The 23,022-nt window shown below is 38.2% G+C and overlaps 3 protein-coding genes across 3 annotated transcripts; 1 reads left to right on the top strand and 2 right to left on the bottom strand.

The window, feature by feature from the left end:
* Window positions 1-34: 34 nt before the first annotated feature.
* On the bottom strand, window positions 35-9,585 carry grnb (granulin b). Its single transcript, XM_043226293.1, has 16 exons — window positions 9,479-9,585; window positions 9,049-9,127; window positions 8,495-8,638; window positions 7,310-7,432; window positions 7,128-7,226; window positions 6,889-7,039; window positions 6,208-6,243; window positions 5,956-6,047; window positions 5,719-5,857; window positions 5,498-5,595; window positions 5,109-5,345; window positions 4,170-4,412; window positions 3,789-4,037; window positions 2,128-2,376; window positions 1,790-2,026; window positions 35-1,027 (listed from the first exon to the last, which is right to left on the bottom strand). The coding sequence occupies exons 2-16, from the start codon at window positions 9,049-9,051 to the stop codon at window positions 914-916; spliced, it is 2,214 nt and encodes a 737-aa protein (XP_043082228.1). The 5' UTR covers window positions 9,052-9,127; window positions 9,479-9,585; the 3' UTR covers window positions 35-913.
* Window positions 9,487-22,799, top strand: naglu (N-acetylglucosaminidase, alpha). The gene is made up of 8 exons (XM_043226292.1): window positions 9,487-9,595; window positions 14,825-15,485; window positions 17,280-17,427; window positions 17,539-17,685; window positions 18,228-18,313; window positions 19,029-19,285; window positions 19,471-20,198; window positions 21,397-22,799. Exons 2-8 carry the CDS (start codon window positions 15,073-15,075, stop codon window positions 21,874-21,876), a joined length of 2,259 nt encoding a protein of 752 aa, XP_043082227.1. The 5' UTR covers window positions 9,487-9,595; window positions 14,825-15,072; the 3' UTR covers window positions 21,877-22,799.
* On the bottom strand, window positions 10,142-14,170 carry pus3 (pseudouridylate synthase 3). The gene is made up of 7 exons (XM_043226314.1): window positions 13,943-14,170; window positions 13,025-13,454; window positions 11,784-12,055; window positions 11,519-11,702; window positions 10,961-11,070; window positions 10,646-10,824; window positions 10,142-10,533 (listed from the first exon to the last, which is right to left on the bottom strand). Exons 2-7 carry the CDS (start codon window positions 13,433-13,435, stop codon window positions 10,286-10,288), a joined length of 1,404 nt encoding a protein of 467 aa, XP_043082249.1. The 5' UTR covers window positions 13,436-13,454; window positions 13,943-14,170; the 3' UTR covers window positions 10,142-10,285.
* Window positions 22,800-23,022: the final 223 nt, after the last annotated feature.

Here is a 23,022-nt window from a genome sequence, read left to right as displayed (position 1 = left end):
ACAGAGTTGATCAAAACAGTCTGATGAGACATCAATGAGTCAACGTGCCATTTATTTGAAAAGTATTTAATTTCAGCGTTTCCCGCCCACCCCGGTATAATAAACCAAAAACAAACAAATCCACTTCAACAAAAAAAAAAAAAAAGAAAAAAAAAAAAAAAAAAAAAAAAAAAAAAAGAATAAATCAACTGTCAAAGGTAACAAACTAGATTCGTTTCAGACTTCAGTAAATATTAATATGAGATAAAAATTGTCTAAACACAAAAGCACCTATAGTAAATGTTGAGAATGACACTTGAATTTGAATATGAACACTTTCAGTCAGTCCAAAGATTTTTTTTAAAAACACAAAAAGACACCTTGGAACAAAAAAAAAAAAAAAAAGAATAAAACAAAGTAAATCCATTAATGTCATTTTTCCCCAATCAGATTTAGAGTATAAAAAATAAAAATAAATAAAACGTTCACAAGTTTCTTTTGTGGATCAGCTGTAGGTTTTTAGGCTATACATTCAGTTTGCAATCTCAGTAGCTTTTCTCACTTACAGTTGGTTTATGTCACTGTAATCATGGTAATGTAATTCATAATATCAAATCAACATCCTACTAACATTTACGATGTTAAAATGTGTCATCTAGCCTCAGATTTTTTCTACTAGATGTCTTTCACACAGAACTTCAGCCTGTGAAGTGAATTACTAGTGTTTGAAATGCGCCCCGGTTTCCTTTCAAATCAAAACATCTCTCAGTGTATTCTGCCTAAATAACTTTTTTTTTATTCCAGTAAAAAACTAAACATTAAAAAAGAGCTAGATGCACAGTCTCTATGCGACATCCAGCGAGTCTGGACGCTGAGTGTATGTTTATGGATGTGTATGTGTGTTATGGGTACGTGTCAGTCTGCGGTTCATCATTTAAAGAGCGTTCTCCCACCACATGGATACGGAGGCTTTAGTGCAGCCTTGGCCTTCTGGGTCACATTTATATCCCACAGGGCAACAGTGCTTCATGTCTTCACAGCAGACTGCCTATGAGACAAAGAGAGAAAGAGCAACAATCGGTTGAGTGTTTGTAATGACTTCACTTTATAATTGCATGCAATATTCTGTAAATATAATAATAAATAAATGGATACATGTAAAATTCAGCAAACTCAACAAATATATTTTATATATATATATATATATATATATATATATATATATATATATATATATATATAAAACTTATTTGTTCAAAGATTTAGAAAAGAAAAAAAGAAAACCAAAAAATAAATATATTTTTTGCTAACAAATACATTAATTTCAATTCAGGAAAAAAAAACAAACAAACAAATGTAAATAAAAATAATAAAACAAAACATGAAAGACAGATGCAATAAAATAAAAAAATAATGAAATGGTAAAACTTTAAAAACTTCTCTCTTCAAAAAAATGTAAATAATAAAAATAGTAAACAAAAGTTGCAGTAAATAACTCAAATAGAATAAATGTAAAAAAAAAAATAGTTTAATAAACTATAAATAATATATTAAAACTTATTTTTCAAAATATGTGTGTGTAAGAGTAATATATATATATATATATATATATATATATAAAATATCTTACACACAAAACACACACACATATTTTGGAAAGAAAAAAAAAAAAAAAAAAAAAAAAAAAAAAAAAAAAAAAAAAGACAGAAATGCTTCCTTTTAGCAGGTACCACTAATATAATCAAACATTAGAGAGAGAAAAAAAGTTATCAGTCAAATATCTATAGGAGGCAGCTCTGATTGTTGTTACCTCTTTGTATGGGCAGCAAGCCCACGTGGAGTCTGACAGTCTACAGCAGCTCTGTGTCTTTGAGCAGTGTGTGTAGGCGTCACACATCACCTCCTCTCCCGAACCCGTGTCAGCGTGTGTCTGTAATCGCGTCAGAGGAGCACTCTGCAAACCGGCCGCTTTCACACAGGTTCCGAACTCGAGGTCACAGGTGTATCCCTGTGGACAGCAGTGCTCGTGATCCTCACAACACACCGCCTGCACAGAGAAAACACGTGACGTCAAACCCAGAGCTACTCACATCCACAGGAGCATACGGAGCAAAAATACACATAACGGCACAACAAAACAAAAATCACCTTGACAAGAGGGCAACAGCCCCACTGCCCTGTGGGTAATTTACAACAGGTAGATCCAGATGCACAGCTGGTCGTCGAGTCACACTTCACATCTTCATCTCCAAACAGCACCTCGGACCCCTTCAGGACCCTGGCCTGCTGTTTTGTGAACCAGGGGATCTCATGATAGGCTTTAGAGCAGGACGATTTCTTCTCATCGCATGAGTAGCCGTTAGGACAGCAATGATCTCCATCCTTACAACACACCGCCTTCAAAGAGACGATACACAGCAAAGTTTGTGATTACATAATGTGTGTGTACTGTTTACACACACACACACACACACACACACACATACTCACTGGCCACTTTATTAGGTACACCTTACTAGTACCGGGTTGGACCCCCTTTTGCCTCCAGAACTGCTTTAATCCTTCATGGCATAGATTCAACAAAGTACTGGAAACATTCCTCAGAGATTTTGGTCCATACTGACATGATAGCATCACACAGCTGCTGCAGATTTGTCGGCTGCACATCCATGATGCGATTCTCCCGTTCCACCACATCCCAAAAACGATTGGATTGAGATCTGGTGAATGTGGAGGTTTGAGTCAATGAACTCATTGTAATGTTCAAGAAACATGTTATGACATGGGTGTTATCCTGCTGGAAGTAGCCATCAGAAGATGAGCACACTGTGGTGATAAAGGGATGGACGTGGTCAGCAACAAAACTCAGGTAGGCTGTGTTGACACGATGCTCAGTTGGTACTACTGGGCCCAAAGTGTGCCAAGAAAGTATCCCCCACCACCACCAGCCTGAACCGCTGATATAAGGCAGGATGGATCCATGTTTTCATGTTGTTGACGCCAAATTCTGACCCTACCATCCGAATGTAGCAGCAGAAATCGAGACTCATCAGACCAGGCAACGTTTTTCCAATCTTCTATTGTCTAATTTTGGTGAGCCTGTGTGAACTGTAGCTTCAGTTTCCCGTTCTTAGCTGACAGGAGCGACACCCGGTGTGGTCTTCTGCCGTTATAACCCATCCTCCTCGAGGTTTGACGTGTTGTGCGTTCAGGAGATGCTCTTCTCTATACCTCGGTTGTAACGAGTGGTTATTTGAGTTACCGTTGCCTTTCTATCAGCTCGAACCAGTCTGGCCGTTCCTCGTCTGACCGCTGGCATCAACAAGGCATTTGCGCCCACAGAGCTGCCGGTCACCGGATATTTTCTCTTTTTTAGACCGTTCTCTGTAAACCCTAGAGATGCTTGTGCGTGAAAATCCCAGTAGATCAGCAGTTTCTGAAATACTCAGACCGGCCCGTCTGGCACCAACAACCATGCCACGTTCAGTGTCACTTAAATCACCTTTCTTTCCCATTATGACGCTGGGTTTGAACTGCAGCAGATCGTCTTGACCATGTCTAAATGCATTGAGTTGCTGCCATGTGATTAGAAATTTGCGTTAACAAGCAGTTGGACAGGTGTATCTAATAAAGTGGCTGGTGAGTGATTATATATATATATATATATATATATATATATATATATATATATATATATATATATATATATATATATATATATATATATAAAATCTGAGTTTACTCTTTTGCAATCATTTACATTATATTAAATACTGAAAGGCATAATATTATACATTTGCATGTCTGACCTTTGGCAGCGGACAGCAGCCCCACTTGCCGAGGTTGTTCATGAAGCAGCACTTGTTGTCTTTTGGACAGCTGGTGTGAGAGTCACACACGTGTTCGTCCACCGGAGCACGATCCTCAGACTGCTTCAGTGCAGACTGCTTCCTGAACCAGGGCATGCTGGGAAGGCCAGGACGTACACAGGTTTTGTAAGTCAAGTCACACTTGTATCCCTGAGGACAGCAGTGCTCCTGATCAGCGCAGCACACGGCCTGCGGGCAATCATCCACACAGACAGCAATGCGTTACAACTCACAACTGATAACAACAGATTTGGGGTTTATAACGGCATGCTCTTGTTATATCGCTGTGGGTCTAGCCCTTAGTGCTAAGTGCGTTTGTACCTGAGGCATCGGACAGCAGGCCCATGACCCTGAGGTTAGTTTACAGCAGGTTGTTCCCGCTGGACACAACGATGTCTCGTCACAGTTTTGTTTCTGTGAAGGGAGGCTCACTGCGGCGATCTTCTTCACCAAAGGCACAGAAAAACGAGGAGCCCGATCATTAGCACTGTCACATGTGCTGGCGGCCAGATTACACACTGTATCATGAGGACAGCAATGGAGATGATCCTCACAGCACACGGCCTAGAAGTTTAAAAATCAATTTAAAACAAAAATAGATTATTTACAAATAAATTATAAAATTATATATAAATTATATAATAGCATTTTTAATCAGGCTTCTGTGTGTAGAGTCAGTATTGTAACATTACTCAACATAAGCATAAGGGCCTGAGAAAAATACTGATTTTAGAAGAAACTTTTTAGAACATTTAGCGGCTTTGCATCTAAACTCTACATACAACTAAAAATAATCAAAATGCAAAAAATTAAAAATAAAATACAAGTATATATTTGTGCTGTCAAACAATCGCATACACAAAAAGGTTTGCATAAAGTGTGTATTTCTTATGAACATAAATACACACACACACACACATAACTTATTTTGGATGCTATGAATTGTTCGACAGCAATAATAAAACCAAATGACAAAATGAAAAAAATAAAATAAATAAATAAAAAAATTATATTATTGTATAAAAAAAAAAAAAAAAAAACAGAATAAAACTACAAAAACATATGAAATAAAACTAATAAAAAAAGACATTTAAAAATTAATAATTATCAAAACAATAAATTAAACTATAAAATTTAATATTCATTTAGTTTACATTTTTAAATAGATAATAGATATAAAGCATATACGCATTTAAAAACAAGAGAAGTTTAGCAATAAGCATCTTTAGGTTAAAACAAGACAAAAGAAAATGTATTTACTTGTGGAAGAGGGCAGCAGCCCCACTTTCCAGAGGAGATTTTGCAGCAGGTGGAACCTTCAGGACACGAAAACTTCTCATCACATTTCTGATTGGATGAAGCTATTGGAAAGGTGGGCACCTTTTCCATCCAGGACACAGACACTGAAAGGTCGGCAGGGTCATCACAGGAGCCCGCTGCGAGGTTACACACCGTGTCCTCTGGACAGCAGTGGATATGATCCTCGCAACACACCGCCTGGAGGTGAGGACAAAGTTACTCCAAACACTAATTTATGTTTTTCATCAATAAAAAGAAGATTTGATTATCAAATTTTTATTTGGGGCTGGGGTTAGTGAGCCACAATCAACCCGAAGCAGATTTTAAAATAAAACTGACAACTTTAATACCTTTGGTAAGGGGCAGCAAGCCCAGCTCCCGCCTTGTGTTTTACAGCAGGTGGCACCGCTAGCACACGCTACCGTTTCATTACAGGCAACTATTTTATCTGCAGACAGAAAGAGAGTTCGATAAAAAGATGCAATGATGCATATTAAAAAAGCAAAACTTTTCAACACACACAGATGATGGACGCTTTAACTGCACAAAGGGAAAATAAATGACCGTTTACCTTCAGGCTTCGGGGAAGTGGCTGGGATCTTAGTGGCCATTTTTACCATGACGCCATTGGCTGACACACACATACTACGGACAATGTCACAAGTCGTGGCCTCTGGGCAGCAGTGCACATGATCAGAACAACACATGGCCTACAGGTAAGAAGGGTGAGCGAAATAAATGCAAAGTACAAGGAAACCATAGATTACAAAGATACAGTAAAATGATTAAATATACATGTATGAGGCACCTTTGGCATCGGGCAGCATCCGTAACTTCCGGTATCTAGTTTACAGCACGTTGTATCATCTGGACATGTGGATATCTTATCTGGACAGATCACTGCTCGCATAATAACACACACACACACACACACACACACACACACACACACACACACACACACACACACAGGTATCAGTTTTAACGAAGACACTTGATGAATAATGAATAGAAATAAATAATACATAGTATTTAGCAGGGCTCATGGATCAAAACGTACCATCTCTAACATGACTGGAGTCTTTAGGTGAAGCAACTGCAATTACATAAATACAATAGCAAATCAGCATATTATAATGATTTCTGAAGAATAACGTCACACTGAAGACTAGAATAATAACGCTGAAAATTCAACTTTGGATCCAAGGAATAAGTTTTAAGATACATTTTTAAATATATGGTCTCACTTTATGTTAATTGACATTTACTACTATGTACTTACATTTAAAGTTAATCATTTGATACAATGCACTTATTGTGTACATACATGTTTTTACATCGTACATATATACATACACACACACACACACACGTAATTACATCTGTAAATAATTTCTTTAATTATATTTTGAATTACACTACTGACCCATCCCTTAAACCTTAACTCACCCTTAAACCTACCCACACCACCAAACCTGTCCCTAACCTTACCCGTATCCACCTCAACAGCAGCAAAATTGTTCTGCAATACAGTATGAACACAATAAGCACATTGTACATATTTTTAGATGCAAGTACATAGTAGTTAAGGCCACCTAACATAAAGTGTGACCAAATACATTCAAATAGAACATATCAAAACAAGTTCACCAAATAAGACCGGCTTATTTTAGTTAGTCTGCCTTATTGTACATTGATTTGTGAAAACTGAAAAAGTCGTAAATCTGAGAAACTGCCATACCCGCTGTCCTCTCCGGTGACTTCCTGCGACGGGCAGCGAACTTCCTCCAGAGCGGGGAGGGTCCGTACGTTGCCGACACACACCTCGAATGCTTAAGGTCACATTTAGTTCCCTGAGGACAGCAGTGTTGCTTATCTTCACAGCACACGGCCTGAACACACACACACACACAAATGTAAACACTACCATGTACATGTAACAGCATTCCAGAACAGAACGGGTTCAAACAGGTGATATACATCTTTCATAGGACAGCATCCCCAGCTCCCATCAGGCATCTGGCAGCAGGTGGTGTCATCCGGACACTCAGACTCCTGGTCTGGACAGATTACTGCTCGCTAAAAATCACAAACAAAAAGGAGAGAGATTCATTTAGATTCTAAATAACCACTCGAGGCTTATCTGGATTTGCGGTATGCACCTGCTTTGCGGCGACTTTCTCCACCCAGTCTAAAACGTGCGTCTTGTTCACACACTTGGAGTGCACCAGGTCGCACAGGGTGCCCTGATAACAGCAGTGCAAGTGATCGGAGCAGCACTCGGCCTGCAAACACACAAACAAGAGTCGGTCGATAAGAGCGTGCACATTCTTTACCGCGCTTAAAGGAATAGGGCACACAGAAATGAAAGTTTACTCAGCCTCAGGTCGGCCAAGACGTAGAGGAGTTTGTTTCTTCACGGGAACGGATTTGGAGAAATGCAGCGTTACGTATACAAGCAACAGTCTGAAGATAATATCTCAATTATGGATCAGCTTTTCACTTCCCAAGATGTTAACCGAATTATTGTGATGTTTTTATCATTTCATTAATGATGCTGCATTTCTCCAAATCTGTTCCCATAAAGAAACAAACTCATCTCCACCTGGGACGGCCTGAGCATGGGTACGTTTTAAGCAATTTTACATAATACGGTTAACGATTTCTTTAATAAAATAGCTCACACTTCAAAAAAATGCTAAAAGACTTTTTTGCGTTAAGGAATGTTAGTTATACAAGGCAAAACTAACTGGCAGAACCGTCCCTTTAAATCAAGCACACATTAAAAAGGTAAAAGGAACAAGCTAAACATTAACAGAAATCTCAAGTTCATACAAATTCATATTCTATTAGTGAACCGTTTAAAAGTTATTTTGTTTTAAAAGTAGCCCACTTATTTAGCAAGGACGGAATAACCGATCCAAAGTGACAGCGAAATGTACGGAAATGTAAAATAAAATGTTTTGTAGTTTTTAACTATTTATTGATGAATTATAAATTTAAAAAAATTAATTAAAAACATTTTTGGATGAATGAATATATATATATATATATATATATATATATATATATATATATATATATATATATATATATATATATATATATATATATATATATATATATATATATATTATTTATTTATTTATTTATTTTTATTTTTTTAATTACCATTGATAGCAATCTGAAATATTTCTTCAGCAGAAAACCAGTATATTAGAATGATTCCTGAAGGAACATGTGACACTGAAGATATATGAGAAAAAAAAAAAAAAAGTCACAATATTGCTGTTTTTTGCTGTACAGTTGACCGCATAAATGCAGTCTTGCCGAGCAAACTCTCTTACGTTGGGTAGCGGGCAGCAGCCGTATCCTCCTGAAGGCATTTGACAGCAGGTGTTTCCATCTTCACACATCCCTCCATCAGGACAGATGAGAGCGCCACACACACCAAGACACACACATAATAACACTACGACAACCGCGCGCACCTGAAAAACAGGAAACGGGTAGAAACTGAACTGATTCTGTGTTCACGTGACACGGTTTTCAGAAGATACACACGCATGCCTCAAGAAGCTCAACGCTGACTAACTAGAATGGTTTGCAAGCACTTTAAATGCATAACATATTGGTTATTTAAGATCACAGAGGAATGTCTGGTAGATCTGAGTTTGGGTTGCATTTATTTTAAAACATTTTACATGACTGGGTCGATAAATAAATGGATAAATGGATGCCATTTCCCAGTGTGGCGATTTAAAGAGCAATGCAACAATAAATATTGACACATGGAGGTCAAGCCCGGATGATGAACTGAAGAACTGTGTCCACATGCTAAAAGCACTGTTGTTTTCAATGCTGGCTTCTTTCACAATAAAATTATTAGCAAACTACTCACCATTGCGTGTTTGATTGGTGATCCACAAAACTAACGCTGTTTAGACGTCGGATGCAAACCCATTAAAGACGTCCCTGTGCTGTAAGACATTGAAAAGCATGAAGAAATCGCTCTGTGGCATCGATCGTCAAAAACAGAAAGAGAAAAAGGCAACACTATTTGATTACATTTATCTTTGATTAATGAAAACTGACAAGCGCGCGGCCACAGATGTCTCGCAACCTTGCAGAGCTTAACAGTTATTATGTTTTAAAGACTGTCTTTGAAAGGCAGGAAGTCTGTATTCTCGATGATTCAAACCGCATCACGTTAATCTGATGTTGCCCTTTTCTCATTGTTTCCGACGGAAGCGCGTGAGCGGCCGGGATAAATCCTAAATAAAGACCTGTTTTATTTAAAAACAGGACGTTAGTGTAAAGAGACAGTTTACCGTGTTTTCACGAGGCCAGAGAAAATCCGGTGAAGTGGATATAACGCTGCTCTGTGCCGAGTTTGACTTTATTTGTGTCATCTTATCACGTGACCTGAGCGTGTCACGTGACACACCGTGAGTCAGGCTTGTTTGTTTGAATTTATTTTAAGTTTATTTATTTGAAGAGAGATGTTCATTTAGTAATAAATACTTATGAAAATAATAAATATAAGTAAAAAAAATAATTAAAACGTAAATTATAACATTTCTAACCTGAATGTATAACTAATGAAATATAAAAAACCAACAAAAATATAGTCCAAGCTGATTTTTGTATATACAGCACTGCAGAACAGTATAAAATCAATTAAAAAACGTCTTGGAGGCATACTATTTGATTTAATGTATGTTTAGCTTTCCTGTTAATTTTAATAAACCCAGGATGTCTGATGTTGGCTGGTTCAGAAAGCTGACCACTGAAAACTAACATTATTCAGTAAATATCGCTCTTACACTGGTGAATCTCAAAGTTAGTCAAGATATGCCACAGACTGCAGAAAGTGTCAAAATTATGAATTGTTTTGTCTTGCAACAAACAATAGAAGATAATATTTTTGGTGTGCGTTAAGCGTTTAAAAATAATGATAATTGATGTTTGATCACTGATATGACGATTTCAAATTCAGAGTACGCAGAGCAATCCTTTAATAAAAGATTTTCTTTAGCGCTACAGAAAATGAGGTAATTTCACTGCTATGAGAACAAAGTAAAAAGAAATAATAATAAAAACACAAATTATAATTCAAAAGCAGGAAACGTAAAAGTTCACAACGGTGCTCCACGGTTTTGCTCCTGGATTTGGTCTGTTGCTGTCAGAGGAGAATGTTTCGATCTTTTCCCCCTGAAAACGGTCGTCTCCTCCCCGTCCTCTCCTTCCTCTTGCTCCAGTCTTCCTCTCTTCACGAAGTGCTGGATCCTGGACTCCAAACTTTCACAGCGCGGCCGGTCCAGAAGGGGCTGGTACTTCCTCTGCCTGGAGCCCTCCATGAGCCAGCACTGCAAAGATGGCATCTCTAAGAAAACAGAAGCAAAATCTCTTTTACAGCGGTTTTTATACACTGCTTTTTAAATAAAAATCAGGAAGTGTGTAGCATTTCAGTCATTGGTGTCAGTATTGCCACACACCTGTGGTTGTTTTCTGAAGGCCTTGGGTCATTCCGAGCAAAACCTGAGTTTTGACTGCATTCTGAACCCAGTGTTGATGCAGAGAGTTCAGAGCGTGGTTCTCCTCCTCCGCTTCATTCCTCCAGCTCACACCCTCAAAGTGGCAGTCGTACAACACCAAAGGGTAATCCACCGCCATACTATAAAACACAGACGATACAGTCACCGATTTAGTAAAGAAGAAGTTCCTGTAGATGTTCAAAGACCTAAACTGAGCGCTAAGGAGCTACATCTGGAATCGAGGATTGGCTACGGAAATACTGAAATAAAACTCGCCTGTATTGAGGTTTTCTTGGGTTTTTCTCCACATCCAGCAGCTGATCGATGATTTCTGGAGCTTCCAGTTTCTGTCCAATGAGTAGCAGCAAAGCCATCATGCAGCGAACCTGGAATAGCAAAGGCCAGCTAAAATTACAATACATTTTTATTCCAATTTATTTTATCCAAAATAAAATGTTTTGGTCTACATAATATACGCGTGTGTGTACTGAGATATATATATATATATATAAAAAAATAAGTACACACAAATACATTTTGAAAATATCAGCATGTATATATTTACATTCATAAATTTAATATATAAATATTTTTCTTAAATGTATACATGCATGTGTGTGTATTTATATATACGAAAATATAAACAATTTATGTTTATAAAAAAATATATATATATATATATAAATACATAATATATAAAAAAATTATTTTGGATGCAATTAATTGCGAATAGCTTTAGCTCTGAAGGCTTTAGCTCTGAAGGCTTTAGCTCTGAAGGCTTTAGCTCTGAAGGCTTTAGCTCTGAAGGCCTCCTCTTTGAGATGAGCTCCTCACCTGGTGATAGAGGAAAGCAAGACCTTTGACCTGGAAGACGCAGAGCTGGTGTGGGTCACTAGCGCAGGTGGGGTTGATTTGGGCTGGCCGGATGGAGGCAGACAAGATGGTCCTTTGAAACTGCAAGACTCCGTTACCTACATCCATCTTACAGATGTTCCTGAAGTCGTGTGTTCCTTCATACCTGCATCTCCCAGAGGAACATAATTATCCACTCAACTTCAAAAAAAATGTTCTTTAAGCAGACAGCACGCGATCTACTGACCGTTTAGCAGCTTCTGCCATGAGATCCACGTCCAGGTCTCCTCGAGGGAAGTAGTATCTGTATGTTCTGGACTGGCAGTCGAAGCGGGCACTGAAGCCGATCTCTACAGGAGTCCACTGCAGGATCCTAATGTCCTGTGGCAGGACTCGGTTTAATATCTTCACGTAGGGCAGTTCTTCTGCAGACGCCTTGCCTTTGACCTCCACTCCATCTGGGACAGTCACACCTAAACCTCCTCCATACTGAGTTGAGCGCAGATCAATGGATATGACCTGGAGAAGAGAATAAATATCAGGAATCCATCAATCACTTTAAGAAATATGGAAAAAAAGTATGACTATTTACAGAAACACTGCATTAATGTAACAATAACGATAATAATTAGAAGCAGAAGCTGCAAAATATTTACAATTACATGTTATACCTCTTAAGTGTTATAATCTAATGATTATTTATTAGAATTAAATCGTTACAAATTTAAAATGTTATAAATTGGATGAATATAACCTGGAGAAAAAGTGAATATACAGAATAAATAAAATATTAATATAAATGTGACTAATAAAATTTTATTCAGATAAAAAAAAAACGTTTACTTTTCTCAATAAATGTTCATGAATAGAAAATGCTATTAATAAATAATCATTACATAACACAATATAAAAAGGTATAAAAAAAACATTAGTTGTAAAAAGTAATAAAGAATTATCAAACAAACATTTGAGTATTAAATATTTTATTATTGTAATTATTACTATTATTATTGTTGTTATTGCTACTACTATTAAAGCACCATGCTATTTATTTAGTTGTTAGAAACTAATGATTATAAATTACGGTCAAAATATAATACTTTAATTATAGTTATCCGACAGAATTTCCTGAAATATAAAATGGTTGGATATAACATGGAGAAAGAAAATTGCCAAAAAGAAATTAACATTTAGATCGCTAAAACCATGCATGTTATTACAAAAATAATAATATTATTACTTAATGTTATTTTTATTTTGGTTATTAACATATTCAAAATTCTTGTTATACTTTTAGTTAATTAACATTATTATTATTACTGTGTCAAAATGATACATAAATGGTTCTAAATATTAATGATCAGATGCAGAAAAATAATTGATACTGTATAGGCTGTATACAATATACAATCTCTATTTTCCATTATTGTGGGAACCTTGGGAAATATGAAAGCGTGATCAGTAACATAACACTCTTTAAACGCAGACCTGGGAGAAAGCACTGACTCCTTTATCCGTGCGGCCGCAGCGATGATAGTTGGAGGTCTGTCTGTCCTGAATCAGTTTAGTCTTCAGCAGTGCCTCAAAAAGCCGGGCCTCGACGGTGTTGTCTGTGTTTTCCTGGACAGCGAAGCCCTGATACTGCCAGCCGAGATACGCCAGCCGCAGGGCCACATGTCTGCGAGGGTGGACAGAGAAGTCGAAGGGTCTCTCTGCTCCTCGTTTCTTCTGTTTGGGTCTGTTCTCTTCAGCTTCCCGGTGTTTCGAGCTCTCTGTCTGGAGGCCGGCTGACGTTTCAGTCTTCTGCTCTCTCTCAGCTTCTACTTTCAGCTGAGCTTTCAATCTCTCCAGCTCCTCTTCCAGAGCTTTCACGCGAGCCAGAAGAACGTCTTCTGACATGGCTACAATAAATGCAGATCTGCAAAGCAAATAACAGAGAGGGTCACCATGTATGTTATGTATGTATGTTAAAGCAGTTCATGCACACGTTAAAAATAAATAGATGTTTGTACAATAAGCGGGTTTCACGTATCTTCAGTGAATAATGACATTCCCCGGTTTCACAGACAAGGCTTAAGACTAGGCTAAAATGTTAGTTTGAGCTGTTTCAAATGAAATAATCTTAAAACATGTCAATGCATTGTTTTTTTTCTATAGCTTGTATATAAAAAAAATACTTAAATATCCTAATTGAACTACGGCCTAATCCTGTCCTAAACTAGGCCTTGTCTTTGCAACCAAGCTATTAAGTAATAAGGTACATGTATGTGGTTGTCCTGTAGACTAGTGGTGTTAAATGGGCAAATATCCACGTGTTTGCTTCCTATTAGCTTTCTGGGCTTCTTGATTATTTCATAAAATACAGTTCATAAAGCTATAAACATATTTTCGTTTAACTATACTCACAGCTTTCCCGACGTTGCATAAAAACGGTAAATGGCAAATTCTGAACAGTAACTTTTAAGCTCAGCACAAGATACTCGCTTCCTGAAGGCCACCCGTCAAAATAAAAGTCCTGACATAGTTACGGTTACTCGTAGCACTGATTTAGTCAACGTTTTGTGCTCTGATTTCCTTATTTTCTCTGTTACTTATAATAAACAACCAAAAAAATCTAAACAAAACAAAATAAAATAGTAAAATAAAATTAAATGTAACCCTAAAATGTAAACATAAATATTAATACATAAATGTTCGTAAAATAAATTGTCATTTTGATGTTTTATTAAATAACAATTCAAATGTTATTATACATTCATACATACTACTACTACTACAAACAATAATAATAACAATAATAATAATTTATCTTTAAAATTGGATATTTTTAAAATAATGTATTACATATTGCATTTACTTTTTTTTATAGCGTCAGTTACAGTTAGGTTCCAGATCAAGTCTTTGTGTACCCAACCTTAGGGTTTTTTTTCTCGTCACAAATGTCTTTAGGTTTCTTACTTTCTGTAAAGATGTTTGTTTTTTCCTAATCTTCTCTATTATTAAAATCGGAGCTGGGTTTCCGTTCCAGTTCTTCGTCCTTATCTAGCCTAAACTTGTCATTTGGCTTTCTTACTATTTCCTGTAAAGATGCCTGACTTATTGTAAAAAATAAATGCATTATGCAACCCACTTGAACTGGAAAACCTAACAATAACAGTCGTCCTGTCTTTGATGACAGTTTCTATTTCCTAATAATTATAATTATCTTCGCGAGAAACGGTGCGTTTGTGTTTATGCTGCCAAACAGCCTCATAAAACTGAAGATAGCAGTTGTTTATGTCATTACAGAGATCGCACATCGAATAAAATGGGATCATGTGATGAATACAACCGAGTTTCCCCCTTTTCCTTCAGTCTTGCGTTCTGATTGGCTGCAGCTCCCCAGAGGCCCTTCAGACAGGCTCGTGATTGGCCGCCTGCTTTTCCATAGACTCACATTGCTTCCTGATCGCGCGAAGGAAATCAATAGTAGAAAAGTTGCAATTTTTTAATTCCGCGTCTGCAGCACCGATGCCGCTGACGTCACAGAGGTCGAAATGATACGCTTTACCCGCGGCGCGCTGCTCGCGCTCTTCTTCGCCGCGTTGTTGCAGTCGGTCCGCAGCGACTTTCAGACTCTCGCGCATCTGAGAGCGCGAGCCAGCGACAAAACCCAGTCCAGAGCTGTGGTGGATCTGCTCCGGAGGCTGCTGGGAAACCGATCGCGGGATTTCATCGTGTCGGTCAACAGGACAATGTCTAATGACACCTTAGACGTGTGCGAGCTGCGATCCGCGAAGAACAACAAGATCCTGGCGGTGGGCAGCACGGGGGTCGCGGTGGCCACCGGCATATACAACTATCTCAAATACTTCTGCAACTGTCATGTGTCCTGGTCTGGAGATCAGTTAAACGTCCCCCGACCTCTGCCTCCTCTCACCGGCGTCCTGCGCATCAACACCCCGCACAGGTAAACAGCCCCACAAAACACCTTTTATTCATGATGCTGTTCTTGAAAGTTTCATACAAGTACGTAAGCTATTTTAAAGTTTCAAAACATATTTAAAATTTTAAATTTGCAAAATGATGTCACACAAAGGTGATTTCAGGATAAAGGGAACGTTCTCAGAACTTTTGATAACGTTCTTTAAAGGTCTTTTAAAGTCACGTTAATAGAACGTTTGTTTAGAGTTAAATGGTCTTGAATGTTTTCAAAATGTTAGCACAAAAACTTTATAACATTTGGAAAAACTGTTAATTTAGTTTGAACCCTTTACTTGGACATTCATCTAGCATTTTTTAAATGTTACAACTTCTTTCAGAATATTCAGAGAACAGTCAGAAATCTTTTTTTATAATCTTTGCACAATTAAAACATTAAAATGTCTTTAAAATGACAAGTGTTTTTTTTTTTTTGTTGTTTTTTTAAATATAAGACCTTCGCTCATCTTAAGAAAACAAAGATATTTCTGATGAGAACTTTCTGACGGTTTGTAGACTGGAGTCTAAATGAAATGTTCCCAGGCTCAGAAATGCAGTAATGACATTGGTAAAATAATCTGTGGTTCAACCATGACTTTACAAAGCTACGGCTATACTTTTTGTGTACAAAGAAAACGGAAAGAACGAATTTGGCTTCATTAAAATTATTAACTGAACCACAGTCACATGAACTGTTTTACTATGTTTCAAACCTCAAAGTTCCACTAATGCAGACTCAGCATTGACATTTTTTTATTGTTACAGGTATCATACAAGCATTTTCTGCCTTTTCATGTTGTCGTTGTCATTTCTAAACTTTTCTTGTTAAACTTATACTATATATATATGTGTGTGTGTGTGTGTGTGTGTGTGTGTGTGTGTGTGATATTTGCCATTGTAGATATTATAATGAACACATTCCTCTTTATGGCAGTTCTAATGCTACAGACTACTGTATGTTTTTTTTTTTTTTTTGTTCTTTCTTTCTTTTGTAAAATCGATTATTATCGAATAATGAAAATAACAGATAATGCAATTCTCATTATCGATTAATCAGGTCTGCCTACAGTGTACATCCAGCCGGGCGCATTGAATCAGCACCTAATAACTCATTTCTGTGGGCAAGGTGCATCTAAAATAGCGAGGAAACAGAATGCAATGCTAGTCGATTTTTTTTCCGTATTATAATATTTTATAAAAGTGTTCATTTAATTGGAGAAGTGGTCAGCTATTAAAACATTAAAGCACAATTGATACAGTGCATTCTGTAAAATATTCACACTTTAAAGTCTCTTATACCAGAAACGTGTATCGCCAGTTTTCTCAGTGTGATTAAGTTTGCCTATTGTGATGTATTTTGTTCATATGCGAGCAACTAGAATAATTTCGAACCCGACTAATGCACACATCAGTAGCCGCCTAGATGAGACTGTGTGTGTTTTTGTTTCTTCTAGATGTTCTCGCGTAGCTCCAACAATGAGAGCGTGTTGTGCGTGATTTGCAAGACAATGAAAGCAGCGGCATTGTTGATACTCACCACTGTTAATGTGGATGTTTTGTTGGCGGCCAGACGTTTCTTGTTGTTGTCTGGTTGCGTGTTTGTCTCGTTAGTTCTGCATGAGCTGCTCTGTACTATGTGAGGCAGACAGTGAAATCCACATGACGTTATGAATGAGGTCATGTTCATTACAGCTCCGATAATAGTGTTAATGGGCAGATACGTCACTAGCTGGAGATGTGGAGGATCTACTGCGGAGAATTCATCTCATTTAGTTGTTTGTAGGTTCAGGTACTATCAGAACGTGTGCACCCAGAGTTACTCCTCCGTGTGGTGGGACTGGCCCAGATGGCAACGGGAGATTGATTGGATGGCACTGAATGGCATTAATCTTCCTCTGGCGTTTACTGGACAGGAGGTGCTATGGCAGGAGGTGAGGGGATTTCTTTAAAAACGGCCGATCACTTTATAGCCTTAGAAACGCGTATTGTCAAGTGTATGCGGCGCTTTATGTTTGTCCGTTTTTTTCCCTGATGCACTGTAGGTTTATCTGTCTCTCGGTCTGAACCAGACTGAGCTGGATCACTTCTTCACAGGTCCAGCTTTCCTAGCGTGGAACCGCATGGGAAACCTGTTTCAGTGGGGAGGACCGCTTCCTCAGTCTTGGCACGTCAAGCAGCTCTACCTGCAGGTACTCAACGGTCTTTTGATCAGATCAGATTACTGAAAGAAAAATGTATTGCAGAAACGGGTATTATTGGAAATGGGCAATGCAGTATTATTTTCCTTAGTGGTCAGATTTGGGATTTATTAAATTTTTTTATTATGTATGTTTTTATTATTATTATACGCATACATTATTATAAACTGTATAAAGACAAAAGTACATTTTTGTTAATGTATTTTTTATCTTTTTTTTTTATCAGTTTAAATGTAAACTATTATTAAAGAGGATTTTCACCTGCCATATGATAAAATTGGCAAAAAATATTGCAAACCCCTAATTAAGGGAGAAACATGAGTCATATGTAAATGTCAGAATATAATAGACCAGAAAATAAAATATATGAGCCACGTCTTTAGGATATCACAGAGACCTGGGCATAGTAATCACACAATCCTAATTTTTATATATGAACAACTCAACTGCATAGTAACATATTGCACTGCATTGCATTATGCATTGAATTTTTCTTAAAATGATTTAAAAAATTGTGCCATTTATTCCTCCAGTTTAAAATCCTGGACCGCATGAGATCTTTTGGGATGATGCCTGTATTGCCTGCTTTTTCAGGAATCGTACCTGAAGGTATTTCTAGGTAAAATTCCTCAAATCTGTCTTTCTTCCATTTAACATAGCTGTAGATTTTAATCCTGAAATCATGAAAGTGGTGTTGGTTATCCAGTATATTTTTGTGGTTTTTATATTTCCTTATTATTTAAGGTATTTAAAGTGCCCCTATTATGGGTTATGAAAGGTTCATATTTTGGTTTTGGGAGTCCCAAACAACCGGTTGACATGCATGCAAGGTCAAAAAACACTTTCATTTTCTCATAACATGCATATTTTTACCTTATTTGTTCAATGACTCCCAAATGATTTTTCAATGTTTCATTTTTCTAAACCCCTCCGGTAAGTGGTTGCCCTTATTTAAAGTAGAGTTCGTGAGCTTTTAATGCTACAAAAGCGACACTTCATGCAAATAATGAATTTTCATTTTCATGTTAACGTCAATAGTAAACGGCTTGGGATTCGTTTTGAACGCGGCTCTTTTCAATGATTCAAAGTTTCTTTCTTTTGAGAGACAGTAACTTTATTCACGGTGCACTTTTAGATGTTAACCTGTTTTCATTCACTTAGAGCCGTGTTAGACACTGCGTGAAAGCTCGTTTTCAAAAATCCATAATAGGGGCACTTTAAATGGCCAGTGCAGTAAAAATTTACTTGGTCTTGCCCATCATTTCTATTTCCCTCTCTTTAGCAAATATTTGAGAGCAAAGGCAGGAATAATCACATTCAGCAATGTCTTTTAGGTTGTTCCCCCAAGCAAACGTGACCAAGCTGAACCCCTGGAGCCATTTTAACTGCACCTACTCCTGCGCCTACGTGCTTGACCCACGTGACCCGCTCTTCCAGCGAATAGGAGCGCTCTTTCTGACCCAGGTCATTAAGGAGTTCGGAACCGACCACATTTACAACACTGACACCTTTAACGAAATGGCCCCAGCCTCTTCGGACCCCGCCTACCTGGCGTCTATCAGCCGTGCCGTTTTCAACACTATGACTTCAGGTAAACGCGCCCTCTTTGGTTGGTGCTGGAAATAATGTTGAAGTTGTTTCTTTGGGATAGCATTTGCTCTACCCACGAATGACCCGCTTATTTTGTGGGGCACAGTTGGGGTTCCCAACCCTTACAACTGCTCACACAGATGCGATGTGATCTCTCCTTCTCTCCTTTTACTCTCTCTCTGGCAGTGGACCCTCAAGCAATTTGGCTGATGCAAGGCTGGTTATTTATCAGTGACCCTTCGTTCTGGAAACCAGACCAGGTCAAGGCCCTGTTACACGGAGTCCCCCTGGGGCGCATGATTGTCCTGGATCTCTTTGCTGAATCCATGCCTCTCTACTCTTCCACAAACTCCTTCTACGGCCAGCCGTTTATCTGGTGCATGCTGCACAACTTTGGAGGGAACAGCGGTCTGTTCGGAACGGTGGAGAGCATCAATTCTGGTCCCTTCGATGCCATCGGTTATCCGAATTCGACTCTAGTGGGATTGGGTTTGACCCCCGAAGGCATCGAACAGAATCCGGTCATTTATGAACTAATGAGCGAACTGGCCTGGCGCAAAGAGCCAGTCAATCTTTCCAAGTGGGTGTCGCTGTACGCCTTACGCCGCTACGGTAGTATGGATGAGAATCTGACGACGGCCTGGCAGCTGTTGTTTCATAGTGTGTACAACTGCACTCTTCCGCAATACAAGAACCACAACCGGAGTCCGTTGGTGCATCGGCCGTCCCTGCACATGCAAACGGACATTTGGTACGAACCGGCTGACTTCTACAAGGCGTGGAAGCTGCTCTTCGAAGCCGCGTCAGGGTTAGCGACTCTGGAAACCTTCCGGTATGATCTTGTGGATGTGACGCGTCAAGCACTCCAGCTCCTCACAACTGAGTTCTACAAGGAAATACGAAATGCTTTCCAGGTAAAACCAAACTTAACAGTTATGTTTGATGTCGGCCGTACTAGTAAACCAGTACTAGTATGTTTGATTTTAACAATTTTATGCTTTTATCAGATGGTTTTAGCAACTTGGACTGCATTTAAGGAAGGGGTGTGCGAAAACACAATATAAGTATCATAATTTGGTAACTATTTGGAATATTTTGGATGAAAACCAGGAGGCATGTGACTGTCGCATTGACAGAATAGTCCATCTGCCATCAGTGGTTCAACTGTAACGTTAATGTAGCACCTTTTTGGAGAGTAATGCTGCATGCAAAACAAACCAAAGAACACATATGGCGACATATGTGACATATTATTGAATAAAAAGAAAAAAGTATCCTTGTAGCCTCATAACGGTTAAACCACTGATGTCAGATGGAGCATTCAGACAATATATTTCATACTTATCTCGACGTTGACAGTGTTATTTACTTGGCAATCACAAGCCTCGCAGTTTTCACCCAAAATATCTTAAATTGTGTTCCCCAAGACGAAAAAAAAAGCTTACGAGTTTGTAATGACATGGGGGAAAGTGATTAATGTCCAAATTTTAATATTGGGGTGGAGTAACTCTTTAAAATAAGCACTGCATATTCTTCATTGTGTAAATTAAATACATACTCTTATTAAAGTTACAAAAGTGATTTAGTCAAGAGGAGGTTTTCTCCCTTTTGTTCAATGACATGAATGACAATCAGCAGGAATATTAGACTGCTGTCACTTTAAGAGCTGCCCAGATCTAATATGCTGTAAGTCTTTTCTTTATGTTTCTGTTTGCTTTCACATAAGACCAAAATGACTGCGTTTACTATGATACTTACAAATATAACCTTCACAGATTCGGTCTAGAATCGTCTGATTCTATCGAACCCCCGGGTTTGTGTCCATCTTGTGTCACAAACACGCACAGTGTGCCTTACAGAAAAAAACTGACTCTGCATTTTACCAATATATTGGTATATATTGGCAGTTATTAGTAATTTGGCTCTATTAATCCACGCTTGTGTCTGTGCGCATCAGTCTTTTAACTCCTAGCCATTTAATTGCAGCTTTAAATGCACGATTACACTCACAGTTCAGGTAGCATTTCATTCAGACAGGCCGACCAAACAACACACCCAATTCGCACCTGTATTCTGTGCTTTATAATGTTCTTGTATTTGCGTGATTCTCAGGCTCAAAAGCTTCCCGACCTCCTAACCGCCGGTGGTGTGCTTGTGTACGATCTCTTACCTGAACTGGATCGCCTCCTTTCCAGCAACGAACACTTCCTTTTGGGCGTCTGGCTTGAGCAGGCTCAGTCTCAAGGTGTGGATGAGCACGAGGCACAGCTGTATGATATCAACGCTCGAAATCAGGTCACCCTTTGGGGACCCGATGGGGAAATCTTGGACTATGCCAGCAAGGAGTGGGGCGGTCTAGTGGAAGACTATTATTTACAGCGCTGGGGCTTGTTTGTTAATACACTGGTGGAGTGTGTGGACAGAGGAAGACCCTTTAAACAAGAGGTCTTCAACCAGGCCGTGTTCCAGGTTGAGAAAGGGTTCGTCTACAACCAGAGGAAGTATCCCTCCAAACCACTAGGGGACACGTATGAGATCGCGCGACGGATCTTCCTCAAATACTACCCATATGCCCTGAAAAGGCTAAAATGAAGGGAACTTGCTCGATACGGTGGCCAGCAGTGGTCGAAAAACAGCCAGCGTTTTATTTATCTTCTCACTTTTACTTTAAAATAATGGCCAAACTGTCACGAGAGACTACTTGTAGAAACTTCTAAATCTGATACCGAGGTTTACTGCATTACGAATGTGTTTTTTGCTAAAAGCAACGCGTTTTAAGTATCGAAGGAAATTCTGTGCAAGTAAGTAAATGCAAGCATGGGATCTAGCAAGCTCAATCACTGTGAGGACACTTTACGCTTTCTCGGTAAGGGGTGCGTTTGCATGCATTAGCAATGGCAGGGAATCAGTGGAATCAGAAAATCCTGCTGAGAAAATGTTAATTTTATCACCCCCTTAAGTATTGGCCTTGCAATGAGTTTGCCAAGTTCTGTCTGCATTTTTTTTTCAGGTTTCTGCTGAGGTTCCAGGTTTTTATGTTTGTCCGACATACTGTATAATTTTGTACAAATCTGTTTTTCCAGCCTTAAACTGTGTGAAATGGGGTGAGAATGTGTATAGATGCAGCACGAAGACATTGTTGTAACTTTGCTGTTTTGTAATATTACCAGAAACTGGGTCATTGCCCCAGTCTAGACCTGCCAGACAAAACACTTCAGCAGAAGTTGCAGGACATTGTTTTTTGTGTTTTTTCATTCACGAACCCAATGCAACAATATCTTTGAAATGATCCTGTGAATCATTGAAAGTTTATTACGGCACTAAGATTGAGTAGTAGAACTGTTTTTGGAGATTATGGACTGTGTTTAGTCAGATTTTAGTCTACAGTTTCTTTTTAGGTATTTTAATTAACCACCACAGGCAAGATGATAGTCACTAAGACCTTGTAAAACAGAAGTTTCTAAAATTGAAATGTTATTTTTGTATTTTGTCAAATAAAAGCTGTACTTTTCATACTTGTTTAGTATTCAGTCAAAGGCCTTCCCTATGTGCTGATAAAAGCATACGTTTCATTATATCTGGTATAGAATAACTTGCTATGCAATATTATACAGTTATGTAGCCTTATGTTTTATGTTTAAGATGCACAAACGTAAAATGTGTAAATGAAATATGCGCTTCATACAAGAGATACTCAATTATTAAACAACGTAAATAATTTACAATGATAAGATGAGA

This window comes from Puntigrus tetrazona, chromosome 24, assembly GCF_018831695.1.
Source record: "Puntigrus tetrazona isolate hp1 chromosome 24, ASM1883169v1, whole genome shotgun sequence".
Lineage (NCBI taxonomy): Eukaryota > Metazoa > Chordata > Actinopteri > Cypriniformes > Cyprinidae > Puntigrus > Puntigrus tetrazona.
This window is presented reverse-complemented; position numbering and strand designations above follow the sequence as displayed.